The following is a 13,984-nucleotide window of genomic DNA, read 5'->3' as shown; positions in this document are numbered from 1 at the left end:
CTCCACCTCCAAATCGATCCCGCTCCAGAGTACAGAACTCGGTGTAACGCTCAATCCTTCGATGATAAACGCGAATCCAACCATCACCCCTGGTGAAACAAAACCGCGCCTCATCAGTGAAGAGCACTTTTTGCCAGTCCTGTCTGGTCCAGCGACGGTGGGTTTGTGCCCATAGGCGACGTTGTTGCTGGTGATGTCTGGTGAGGACCTACCTTACAACAGGCCTACAAGCCTTCAGTGCAGCCTCTCTCAGCCTATTGCGAACAGTCTGAGCACTGATGGAGGGATTGTGCATTCCTGCTGGAACTCGGGCAGTTGTTGCCGTCCTGTACCTGTCCCGCAGGTGTGATGTTCGAATGTACTGATCCTGTGCAGGTGTTACACATGGTCTGCCACTGCGAGGACGATCAGCTGTCCGTRCTGTCTCCCTGTCTTAGGCGTCTCACAGTACGGACATTGCAATTTATTGCCTGGCCACATCTGCAGWCCTCATGCCTCCTTGCAGCATGCCTAAGGCACGTTCACGTGGATGAGCAGGGACCCTGGGCATCTTTTCTTTTGTTGTTTTTCAGAGTCAGTAGAAAGGTCTCTTTAGTGTCCTAAGTTTTCATAACTGTGACCTTAAATGCCTACCGTCTGTAAGCTGTTAGAGTCTTAACGACCGTTCCACAGGCGCATGTTCATAAAAAAATGTATGGTTCATTGAACAAGCATGGGAAACAGTGTTTAAACCCTTTACAATGAAGATTTGTGAAGTTATTTGGATTTTTACTAATTATCTTTGAAAGACGGGGTCATGAAAAAGGGACGTTTATTTTTTTCCTGAGTTTATTTTAGGCATATGTGAATTAGGCGTCATGTAAAATCATTGTCAAAAGCGCTAGAGAMACTGTTGCATGACAAACAGGTGCTGTTAGATTACAATATTATTTTTCTGCCCGTTTGGAACAGTACAACACTAAATAAATTATAAGTAATACCAGAGAGTCTGTTCTAAAGAACACAGTGGCCTCCATCATTCTTAAAGGGAAGAAGTTTGGAACCACCAAGACTCTTCCTAGAGCTGGCCTCCCGGCCAAACTGAGCAAATGGGGGAGAAGGGCCTTCTTCAGTGAGGTGACCAAGAACCCGATGGTCACTGACAGCGCTCCAGAGTTCCTCTGTGGAGATGGGAAAACCTTCCAGAAGGACAACCATCTCTGCAGCGCTCCACCAATCAGGCCTTTATGGTAGAGTGGCAAGACGGAAGGCACTCCTCAGTAAACAACACATGGCAGCCTGATTTGGAGTTTGCCAAAAGTTACTTAAAGGACTCTCAGACCATGAGAAACCAGATTATCTGGTCTGATAAAACCACGATTTGAACTCTTTGGCCTGAATGCCAAGCGGTACGTCTGGAGGAAAGCAGGCCCCGCTCATCACCTGGCCAATATCATCCCGACGGTGAAGCATGGTGGTGACAACATCATGCTGTGGGGATGTTTTTCAGCGGCAGGGACTCGGAGACTAGTCAGAGTCGAGGCAAAGATGAACAGAGCAAAGTACAGAGAGATCCTTTATGAAAACCTTCTTCGGGACAAGTCTCTGAATGTCCTTGAGTGGCCCAGCCAGAGCCTGTGCTTGAACCCGATTGCACATCTCTGGAGAGACCTGAAAATAGCTGTGCAGCGACGCTCCCCATCCAACCTGACAGAGCTTGAGAGGATCTGCAGGGAAGAATGGGAGAAACTCCCCAAATACAGGAGTGCCAAGCTTTGTAGCTTCATAACCAAGAAGACTCGCTTTAATTGCTGCTAAAGGTGCTTCAACAAAGTACTTAGTAAAGGGTCTGAATACTTATGTAAATGTGATKATGTTTTGTCATTATGCGGTATTGTGTATAGATTGAGGGGGAATAAAACAATTTAATCTATTTTAGAATAAGGCTGTAACAAAACAAATTGTGGAAAATTGTCAAAGGGTCTGAATACTTTCTGAATGCACTGTATATGTCAACCTGAGAAACCAGTAGTCATTTGACATTATTTCGTGACATGCAAGAGAAACCTTTGCAAGCTTAAGACATAACAATGTAAATCTGCGGCCGTATGTATCAAGCGTTTCGGAGTAGGAGTGCTGATCTAGGATCAGGTCTCCCCTGTCCATTTAATCCCATTCATTGTGTTCTAAAAGGCAAGACTGATCCTAAATCGCAACTCCTACTCTTGAGACACCTGATACATACTGCCCCAGGTGCTCATAAAAACRRYCTGTTAGAATCGGGCTTTCTGGGGTTCCAACACTTTTGCGCCCCATCTGTTCAGTCATACCATCTCACTGGCTYGTCCTAATGCCAGCTCACCTGTCACCTGAATTGCTATGGTTACCTCTGTGTGAAAAACCTTTTCTTAGCACTGGGMTATCTTGTTTTGGAAAACAATAATTTTCCTAGTTGACTACACTTTGCACAAAAACAGAAGTGAAGTGAGAGTGATATGGCGTGGGAATACCTCTCGTAAAACCTGCAGCCTTACGAGGAAGTCTGAGTAAAAGCATGAGTAGGTGTTTTTKGAGCCTTCATTTTAGTGGACCCCAGCAGAACAGAATCCCAAAGGTATAGAGTCAGGCTAAGGGAGAGTGGGAATCGTCACACATCGTTTCCTCTGTGTGGAAAAACCTTTCTTAGTACAGGGGTATCTTAGAGCTTTGATATCTATTCTGACCTGCACCTTGAGGACTATGGTCCAGTCGCTTCCAGCATTCCATTTCTGACTTCTAGATCACATACGTTCGTTCATACAAATAACAGCAACAATAACTAGATCACAGCTTGTTGTGAAMATGGTGACGTTGCTTGAGTGTGGAGCTGTCTGGATTGTGGCCCTCGAGGAGCAGGTCTCCTTTGTGTTGGCATGATGTGTTGCTCTCGCTGCCGTGAGTGGGAGACGAATGGAGTTACTAGTAAGTACCCTCCTGGCCTCCCTGTGTTGTGAACCAGCCTGTATGTTTTTTCAGGAGGTAGTGTCCCTAGCGGGGTTCCAGGCTCTCTCCCCCCGGTGACGTCGGCAGGACTGCGTCACCCCCAGAGCCATCTGACGGGTACGTCGGCGGCAGACCGCTATGCCSCGCTGGCCGAGCTGGACAACGTGTTCGGCTCGTCAGCCCCCGCCACCAGCGTCTACAACACCATCAGCACTTCTAAAGGGTACGAGAACACACCATCAGATGAATTCACCCTCTTCCCATTACCCTCTAGTCTATGCCTTGAGTTCCTTCTGTCTGTCTGTCTGTCTTTCTTATATTCACATCTTTGTAAATATATAAGGCGACTTTCTTGGTACCATCAAGTAGATCTATTTTTCAAAATGATACTCAYTCCTCTCACCTCTCTCTAGTTGGATCCCAAATCGCACCCTATTCTCTAAAAGTGCACTGCTTTTAGCACCACTGCTAGGGACCATGTAGGTAATAGGCTGTCATTTGGGACGCAGCCTCTGTCACGGTGAGTCCATGGGGTCACTCTAACGCCAGTGTTGTGTTGTGTCCCAGGGGGATGTTTGGCACTGTGACAGGAGTCTCGTCAGCCCAAGCACAACAATGTATGTCCAGCATGCCCCAGGGTTTTGGAGGTGAGTGACATCACTCCATGTGTGTTTTTTTCATCCCTACCCTTTCCCCTTCAGTGTGCACTACACTAGTTCACTCACCCCTTGGGTTTCAAAATATTGGAAAGATGTAAGCGTGGACTATAGGGAGTTTTATTCATATTTAACTCACTACCTTGCGTCCATTACTTTTCGATCTGAGGGGTAGTGAACTATCGTGGAAATTCACCACTAAGGACTTCAAGTCAAAGTAAATGAAGCTATCTTTATTGCTTACACTTGTAAAACCATTGCAGTAGAAAGGTTTACCTTAAGACCTTCGCTTCATACAGTTAGACACATGCTTCATTACACAATTTCATTTATGTAAGTTCTCCAATGTTATTACACGCACACAAGGACAAATAGTCCCAACATAGCCCATTTTGCAAGGTTCACAGACTATGATCCAAACATAGTTGACAGCCAAGCTGTCACCTCCCACTCGCTATCTTCATTGCCAGAGTAGCTTCTAGCGGTTTCTGATAATGACATTTCAGCTGGAGCTTTTGACTTTCTCTTCTTCCTTCGGGTTCCTAAGACAGCAAAAGACTTSAAAAGAAAAAGGAAGCACAAKATATGACAAGTATTAGTAATGCGTTAACCTGTCTAGGACTAGCGGAACCCCTCGCCAACAGCCAATGAAATTGCAGGGCGCCAAATTCAATCAACAGAAATCTCATAATTCAAATTTGTCAAACATACAAGTATTAGACACCATTTTAAAGATACAATTCTCGTTAATCCAACCACAGTGTCCGATTTAAAAAATTAAAAAATTAAAAAATGCTTTACAGCGAAAACACAACATATGATTACGTTAGATCACCGCCAAGTCCAAAAAACACAGCCATTTTCCCAGCTAAAGATAGTAGTCACAAAAAGCAGAAAGAGATAAAATGAATCACTAACCTTTGATGATCTTCATCAGATGACACTCATAGGACATCATGTTACACAATACATTTATGTTTTGTTCGATAATGTGCATATTTATATCCAAAAATCTTAGTTTACATTGGCGCCATGTTCAGAAATGCCTCCAAAATATCTGGAGAAATTGCAGAGAGCCACATCAAATAACAGAAATACTCATCATAAACTTTGATGAAAGATACATGTTTTACATATAATTAAAGATACACTTGTTCTTAATGCAACCGCTGTGTCAGATTTCAAAAAAACTTTACAGAGAAAGCACACCATGCAATAATCTGAGACGGCGCTCAGATATAAATAACATTTCTCCGCCATGTTGGAGTCAACAGAAATACGAAATTACATCATAAATATTCCCTTACCTTTGATGATCTTCATCAGAATGCACTCCCAGGAATCCTAGTTCCACAATAAATTGTTGTTTTGTTCGATAATGTAAATTATTTATGTCCAAGTAGCTACTTTTGCTAGTGCGTTTAGTACACATTTCCAAACGCTCATGCAAGTCCCGCATAACGTCGGACGAAAACGTTATATCACAGGTCGAATAAACTTGTCAGACTAAGTAGAGAATCAATCTTCAGGATGTTGTTATCATATATATCCAATAACGTTCCAACCGGAGCATTCCTTCGTGTCTGTAGAAGTAATGGAACGCATGGCGATATCATGTGGAACGCGCATGACCAGGAACTGGCAATCTGCCAGACCACTGACTCATTCCCCTCTCATCCGGCCCCACAACACAGTATAAACTTCATTCTACAGACRGTTGACATCTAGTGGAAGGCGTAGGAAGTGCAAACAAATCCATATCTTCCTGGGATTTGAATAGGCGYTGAGTTGAACATCAACCAGCCTCAGAATTTCCACTTCCTGTTTGGAAGTTTGCCTGCCATATGAGTTCTGTTATACTCACAGACATAATTCAAACAGGTTTAGAAACTTCAGAGTGTTTTCTATCCAATAGTAATAATACTATGCATATATTAGCATCTGGGACAGAGTAGGATGCAGTTCAATTTGGGCACGCTATTCATCCAAAGTGAAAATGCTGCCCCCTATCCCTAAAAACTTTTAAACAAGCCTTAAAAAGTTGATTGCAATTTCAGTTTAATCCACCTGAAAAGAAAGAACAAGTAATACAACAAATATTGTGGTTAAACTCAAATATACTAATTCATTTAAAAAAAACGTGTTTTTCAAAGAAATGTTTAAAAAATATATAATTTTAGTGAATGATATCATAAATAGGACTGGTAGAGTTATGTCACACATGCAGCTAACACAGACATGTGGAAATGCCTGCTCTACCCAAAATTACAACCAACTAATTGCAGCATTACCACAAAAATGGAAGAGGCAAMTAGAAGGGGYAAAAAATAAGGAACTTGTATGTCGGCCCTGCATTGAAGAATATAAATGGTTAAAGAAAAGTGTGATAAATATAAACATATACCAATTTCATTTAAGGACCAAAATACTGACAGCTGTGCCATATAAATTGCAAAATGGTTGGGGAGAGATTTTCGATGTGTCAAATCAAATTTATTTATATAGCCCTTCTTACATCAGCTGATATATCAAAGTGCTGTACAGAAACCCAGCCTAAAACCCCAACCAGCAAGCAATGCAGGTGTAGAAGCATGGTGGCTAGGAAAAACTCCCTAGAAATGCCAAAACCTAGGAAGAAACCTAGAGAGGAACCGGGCTATGAGGGGTGGCCAGTCCTCTTCTGGCTGGTGGCCGGGTTGAGATTATAACAGAACATGGCCAAGATGTTCAAATGTTCATAAATGACCAGCATGGTCAAATAATATTAATCACAGTAGTTGTCGAGGGTGCAACAAGTCAGCATCTCAGGAGTAAATGTCAGTTGGCTTTTCATAGCCAATCATTGAGAGTATCTCTACCGCTCCTGCTGTCTCTAGAGAGATGAAAACAGCAGGTCTGGGACAGGTAGCACGTCCGGTGAACAGGTCAGGGTTCCATAGCCACAGGCAGAACAGTTGAAACTGGAGCAGCAGCACGGCCAGGTGGACTGGGGACAGCAAGGAGTCATCATGCCAGGTAGTCCTGAGGCATGATCCTAGGGCTCAGGTCCTCTGAGAGAAAGAAAGAAAGAGAGATTAGAGAGAGCATACTTAAATTCACACAGGACACTGGATAAGACAGGAGAAATACTCCAGATATAACAGACTGTCCCTAGCCCCCCAACACATAAACTACTGCAGCATAAATACTGGAGGCTAAGACAGGAGGGGTCAGGAGACACTGTGGCCCCATCCGATGATACCCCAGACAGGGCCAAACAGGCAGGATATAACCCCACCCACTTTGCCAAAGCACAGCCCCCACACCAGTAGAGGGATATCTTCAACCACCAACTTACCATCCTGAGACAAGGCCGAGTATACCCACAAAGATCTCCGCCACGGCACAACCCAAGGGGGGCGCCAACCCAGACAGGAAGACCACGTCAGCGACTCAACCCACTCAAGTGCACACCCCTCCTAGGGACGGCATGGAAGAGCACCAGTAAGCCAGTGACTCAGCCCTGTAATAGGGTTAGAGGCAGAGAATCCCAGTGAGAGATGGGAACTGGCCAGGGAGAGACGGCAAGGGCGGTTCGTTGCTCCAGAGCCTTTCCGTTCACCTTCACACTCCTGGGCCAGACTACACTCAATCATATGACCCACTGAAGAGATGAGTCTTCAGTAAAGACTTAAAGTTGAGACCGAGTCTGCGTCACACATGGGTAGGCAGACCATTCCATAAAAATTGAGCTCTATAGGAGAAAGCCCTGCCTCCAGCTGTTTGCTTAGAAATTCTAGGGACAATTAGGAGGCCTGCGTCTTGTGACCGTAGCGTACGTGTAGGTATGTACGGCAGGACAAATTCGGAAAGATAGGTAGGAGCAAGCCCATGTAATGCTTTGTAGGTTAGCAGTAAAACCTTGAAATCAGCCCTTGCCTTAACAGGAAGCCACATTTTTTMGGTTCTAGTCAGGATTCTAGCAGCKGTATTTAGCATTAACTGAKGTTTTAGTGCTTTATCCGGTTAGCCGTAAAGTAGAGCATTGCAGTAGTCTAACCTAGAAGTAACAAAAGCATGGATACATTTTTCTGCATCATTTTTGGACAGAAATTTTCTGATTTTTGCAGTGTTACGTAGATGGAAAAAAGCTGTCCTTGAAACAGTCTTGACATGTTCGTACCCATTCCATGGCACATGATTTATGGCACATGGTTTATGAATTGATAAGCAAAACAACGGCGGATTCAAAACTTTGAATTTTTCAATTTAAATTACTATACAAAATTCTTGCAACCAATATAATGTTATATATAAAGGGGTACAATCTTCCCAGCTCTGCAGATTTTGCTGTGAGGAGGCAGAGTCATTAGATCATTTATTTTGGTATTGTCCATATGTAGCTCGTTTTTGGTCACAGGTCCAGGAATGGTTGAGGAATTGCAACATTTGCGTAGAACTAACGCTGCAGATAGTAATACAGGGTGATTTGAAAAGTCATAGTCAATCGATCAGTAATATAATAATTATTTTAYCAAAAAAATATATTTTTAATTTGCAATCTATAGAAGCTATGAGAATAGAAAGGTTCAATACTTTTGTGAAGCATCACAGCACAGTTGAAAAATATATGGCAAATAGAAATCCAAAATGGATGGTGTTAAGAGATGGATGGGAGTGGTTGAATGGAGCTGAAGGGTGGGACTATAACAAGATAACCAAGTTAAAACATACGGGATCTGTAAAATGTATATAGGTTCAGAAATGTTGTGAAATAGCACAGTTACAAATAYAAATCAAACTGGATGGACATCCAGAAATAGAGGAAGGACTAAAAACAAACAAAATATAACTATTGTAAAATAGATTGTGTCTGTAAATTGTGTATGAGATATATAAACTAAATGTATAAACTGAAGGTTGAAGCCTACATGTTATCGTTTATTAGTTTACTCCAATTGGGGCAAGGGTGGTAGGGTCTGTGGGGAATAATAAAGGCATATTCTTAAAAAACGAGGTATAACTATATAGGTATGTATATATGTATGCATACGTGTATGTATATGGATATATATATTTACCAAAAAAAGATATGGGGGATTGGAAATGAAGACAATTACATTGATGGAAGCAACAATCTTTCCGCAATATTAAGCTGATCCACCCCTTAAATAAAACAACAACAAAAACATATTCGGTAATAGTAATCTCCCCTTTCATATCTTCACACACACACCACACTTCACTATTTTCTCATTTACTTAATTCACACATCACACAGAACTTGCTTAGGTATTCACTCAGAATCCATATATAACGTTATCAATCGAAGTCCACACAGAACTTCGTTCAGTTCACACACAACTTTCTTAGGTATTCATATCCATACCACCAGCAACGATCAGCACGGCAAAGTCAGCCTGTGGGGTACCAGTGATCATGTTCTTGAATCTCAGTGTCCGGGGGCATCAATGAGCCCTTGCCCATCTCAGCTGGTTCCTTCTCAAACTTTTCAATGGTTCTCCTGTCAATGCCTCTGCACCTGTAGATCAGATGGCCGGTGGTGGTGGTGGACAGAATCCATATATAACGATATCAATCCAAGTCCACACAGAACTTTGTGCAGTTCACACAGAACTTGCTTAGGCATCCACACAGAATCCCTATATAACGTTCAATTCACAGAACTTACTTAGGTATTCATTCAGACACACGCAAACACAGACTAGAGACGCTATTTCCCYCTTCTTGTTGTTTACATATTCAAACAAAGTTCACACACAACTTCCTTAGGTATTCACACAGAATGCCTATGTAACGTTATAAACGAGGTTCACCGAACCTTTTCCTAGTTCTCTATTAGAACTTGGATCCCTTCTTAAACAAATGTATTACTTAATTTAAATGATACTTATTGAAATCAGTTGAGTTGTCCTAGGTTTCGTGGATGTTGTTTCCTCCCGGACGCATCCCACAGTGGAGGTCTGGTCCGGGTGGGTCCTCGTCCTCTTTTAGTGAGACAGGAATATCCCTTTACGCCGTTCAAAGAATGTGCCACCGGTGTTCCCTCGCAGACACTCACTGATGGATCACATCGAGAAGGTCAAACATCCTGTTTCGTGGCGCCAGAATTGTTATGGAAATTCACCACTGAGGACTCAAAGTAAATGAATCAATCTTTATTCTCACAGCTGGAGAGGTTCACAAACTCAATCCAAGCTTGATGAAAACTCTGAAGGGGAGGTTCCCTTTCAGTCCTTTTATACTGCTACACAAACAAGTCATAAGCATGGTTGGTTCCTGTATGTGACTGATGTATACAACACAAGGCTTTTGACCTTGAAACTGAGACATTGTATCACTTCAGGTTATTACAAAAGCAGCCTTGTGCTAAACATACGATCATATACACACAAGAKAATTTCCATCGCAGACCGATTCCACACTTCGGGGAGAAGGGGGTAGATTAGAATTGGACCGTAAATTTCTACAGAGCTGAAGTAGACACTTAGCTACTCAGAGATGAACTGATATGAGTTTGATGTCTCCTTTCCTTCTGCCAGGTCCGTCAACAAACCCCTTTGCTGCTGCAGCGGTTGCCCCGGCGATAGCSACCACCAACCCCTTCCAGAGCAACGGGAGAGCAGCGGCTATGGCAGCAGCAGGTGGGGACACGCCACGGATGTTTTGCATACCCAATGTACTTGAAACTAAAGCCATAGGCTTTGTCCGAAATCATTCTTACCTACTACTTACTAAAATTCTATACTATGTACTAACCGTACTACATACTGTTTAGAACATACTGTTTAGTAAAAATGTATGCAGTAAGCAACATATATCAGCATACTAGGCACACGCATACCTAGAAGGCGTCATGTAATGCGCAATTGGGTTGTTCCCCYCCATTCGTACATCARGTCAGATCATCTGATTATCAGCTGTTGTCAAATACATGTGGGAGTCTGAAAAGACAATTATCTTCCTCAATAGCATGCAGCGAATTCGTACTTGATGAAAAGCCAAAATGAGTATGACATCCTGGCATTTTAAGCTTTCTACGTTTTAGAAATATCACATACTCTAAAACGTTCTATTTTGCGCATACCCAATCAACATACTATTTAGAARGCAAGTACGGGCWTTCGGACACGGCCACTGAGTTAGAGGGTGCACTTAACCCAAAACCTGTCATGGGCAGGCCCATTYCAAAGATAGTTGATGAGCTCTGAAGTACATCTCTATGACTAAAGCTGATKTAACTGTCGTGGTTAGCGGCCATTTTGAGGTAGTGCGGAAGAAAAACATGTTTCACAGATGGCAACTATATTCCAAAGTCATGCTAAAATATCACAAATTAACTGAGGCAGGTGATCATGTAAAATATTATCTTTGTAGCAACATTCAAAGAATAGCCTAGCAGTCAACCGAAATCTCACAAGTCCATATTCTTAGATGACTTTTTACGGAGGATGATTGACCACCTGAAACCCTGTAAGAGGACTCATGGTCACAGTGGTCATGGTCATCAGAGGGCATAATGAGCTTATGAACCAGATGCCTTCACTTAATGTAATTGTATTAATCTTAAAGTAAGTATTTTGCCTGGGGCTCGGAGTGCTACAAGACGGCAGCATTATTCACTAACAATTGTTTGTAGCTAAATGGGGATATAGTCCAAGTAGTAACAGTTGGTGACTGAGTGTTTCTATTATAAGCGTGAAGGTGTGTGCGTATGTATGTCTACGTGCAAATTATGATGGCTCTGTCTGATTGCTCTCGTGATGCTCGACAGACCTGTTGGGAGCTCTGCATGGGCAGGGTTACCCTCCAGCTCACTTTGGTAGGTTCCCTCCTCCTCTTCCAGCTCACTCCTTTTCTCCCTCCTTTCTGCCRCCCTGTGTCTTGGCTGTGGCAGTGCTTCCTAGAGCTCCCCTGAGCATCCTGTGACTGTCTCGCCGACTGCATGTGTTGTGTCCCCTGACCTCTGATTCCAGTGCTACTTCTACTGTATATGTGAGTGTGGGGGTCCTGATGCCTCAACTACCCTCACCAATCTCCCCCCCCCCCACTAGCGCTCCCAGACTGTAGTGATGTGACATCGCTGATTACCCCTTCTTGCCCCCTGCCGGCCAAGAGAAATAGCCTAACTAACAGTCGTAGCTTTTCAGCCTATAGCTGTTGGCGGTGRGTATGTCCTCCAGCTGAGCTCTGAGGTTATAAACTGGTGTCAAACTGCCAGYTAACCATTTAAGAGTATCCTTGAACTGCACAACCATCTTGACTGTAAGKTTTTTATAGTTTTTCACCCTKCTGGATTCTGTACACTGCCTTTGCTAAGAGTGCTTATACCCTGAGTGCCGTAGTACTGTAACTGTGTGCTAGATGCTGTCTACTTTAATGCTGGTTATGGATAGAGCTAGTCTCTGAGACTCGTTCTAGTCACAAAGTAGTTTTTCTGCTGTTGCTYTGTTTGTTTCTCTGTGTTTAATTGTACACTGCTCAGTAAAGGTGTTTTTCGTTCAGGTTGTGTGCAAATGTTAACCTGGTGTCAGGTGTGATTATAGCTAGACTAGGTGGCTAGGTGGGTGCTTCAGATGTTTTGTGGTCTGCGTTAGCACTTAGCAGTAATTGTGTAGCGTGAGCTCTGTGTAACTGATGTGATATTTTGTAGATTGTGAGTGTCCTCTCCTCTCCCGCCTATCTTGCAGCCACGTTTGGCACAGGGTCCATGAGCATGCCAGCCGGATTCAGGAACGCTGCTACCTACAACCTCCCCACCAGCTTCAGTGGGACCTTCCAACAGCCCTTCCCAGGCCAGGGCCCCTTCCCCCAGCCTCCGGCCTATCCCCAGCAACCCAACGGTGTGTGTGGGTGTTTGCATGGGTGTATGTGTGCTTTGCATGAATTTGTGTAGTGTACCCCTTTTCATTTATACCTTGTATTCACCTCTTTCTCTGGTCCACCAGGAGGGGGGTTTTCAGCCTATGGACAGGCCAAGGCTGTGGTGACCCCCTTTGGGCAGGCGATGGCTGCACCCGGGGTCTCTAGTAACCCCTTCTTGGTGAGTGGGACCATTGGTTGAAAACCAAGTGTRCACAGTCTCCATTTGATAAAACTTGTGTTAGTTTCGCTAGTGGTGATTTAATGGCTCCCTTTCTCCCTCTCTCTGTCTTTGTCGTCCTTCCAGGCGGGCGCCCCTTCAGGACACTACCCCTCAGGAAYCTCTTCAACGAATCCTTTCTTATAGCACTGCTCCACCTGAACTCCACCACTAGGGTGTTGTCAACTGGCGTGCACCGCTCTCACCTCTTGCACTGTTTTGTTTCACAAGACGCTTTAAAAAAGACAAACCCAATGTTTCTAAAACTGGTATTTTGTATTAAGTGACGTAACWGACACCGTCCATGGCAACAAAAAGCAAAACAGGTTAAAGGTGTGTAGAGGGAAGGGGGCGTGGTGTTAGGGGTGGCAGGAAGCKTAGCTGTTAAGAGCYTTGGGCCAGTAACCGAAAGGTCGCTGGTTTGAATCCCTGAACTGACTAGGTTAAAAATATGTCTGTGCCCTTGAGCAAGGCACTTAACCCTAATAGCTCCTCCTGTAAGTTGCTCTGGATAAGAGGGTCTGCTAAATGACTCACATGTAWATGTCTTAAAGGGGCTGAGTTTCCTCTCGTCCTCCATCTAACCTGTGATCTGGCCCGACCTCAGCTGAGCCAAAAGTATATTCAAACTGGCTGATACTAAGTTATTGCAAAATATTCCCATTCCATTACGCTGCAATTCTGTAAATATTTTTTTCTTKGAGGAAATTAGCTCTGTGCATATCAGTATTTGTATCTTTAACACGAGTTTAAGGCAGAACTGTTACTTGGAAAATCTTAGAGGACTACTGTGAGTTACTGTATTTGTAAAGAAGAACCAAAAGCGGTTTGTACAGCGTGGTATCGGTAGGACTATTTTTACAGAGAATAAGAGGTGAACATGCGTTTCATCATTTGTTACAGAAGAGGGGGAGGAGTCTCTCTCCTCTTCTGTGATTGGCCTCGAGGGCAGAGACTCCACCTGGAAGGGGATGGGCTCTCACRTGTCCTGCTGTCCAAGTGGTTTACCACAATATAGACTGAATACCACTGATGTTGGGTGTTAAAGACATTTAAGTTAATGTGTATATATATTAAAATGAATTTTAACTAAAAAMAATGACCAAACCATGTCTTTGTATTGCTGCACTGTARATCTCCATTTTCATATATTGAAATATTTTTGATATACTGTATATAAAAAGATTTCTATCACGATGAAGATGTTGCAGTCTGAATACTGTGGAGCTGTTACTCTTGCTCAGGAGTATAGACTGTGTAAAGAATATCAAACAATCAGACCTGA

General features: G+C 43.3%; 1 protein-coding gene across 7 annotated transcripts in view; it reads left to right on the top strand.

Moving 5' to 3' along the window:
* The window catches only part of LOC111949330 (arf-GAP domain and FG repeat-containing protein 1), a 43,442-nt gene extending 29,542 nt beyond the window's left edge, over positions 1-13,900 (top strand). For all 7 annotated transcript variants that reach the window (XM_023966401.2, XM_023966400.2, XM_023966406.2 and 4 more), the window contains 6 exons: positions 2,995-3,184; positions 3,529-3,608; positions 10,160-10,261; positions 12,308-12,460; positions 12,566-12,660; positions 12,787-13,900. In XM_023966401.2, coding sequence (XP_023822169.1) covers positions 2,995-3,184; positions 3,529-3,608; positions 10,160-10,261; positions 12,308-12,460; positions 12,566-12,660; positions 12,787-12,846 — 680 coding nt within the window. In that variant the 3' untranslated portion in view covers positions 12,847-13,900. The remainder of the gene's footprint in view (positions 1-2,994; positions 3,185-3,528; positions 3,609-10,159; positions 10,262-12,307; positions 12,461-12,565; positions 12,661-12,786) is intronic.
* The last annotated feature ends 84 nt before the right edge of the window (positions 13,901-13,984 follow it).

This window comes from Salvelinus sp. IW2-2015, linkage group LG22, assembly GCF_002910315.2.
Source record: "Salvelinus sp. IW2-2015 linkage group LG22, ASM291031v2, whole genome shotgun sequence".
In the NCBI taxonomy this organism is placed as follows: Eukaryota; Metazoa; Chordata; class Actinopteri; order Salmoniformes; family Salmonidae; genus Salvelinus; species Salvelinus sp. IW2-2015.
This window is presented reverse-complemented; position numbering and strand designations above follow the sequence as displayed.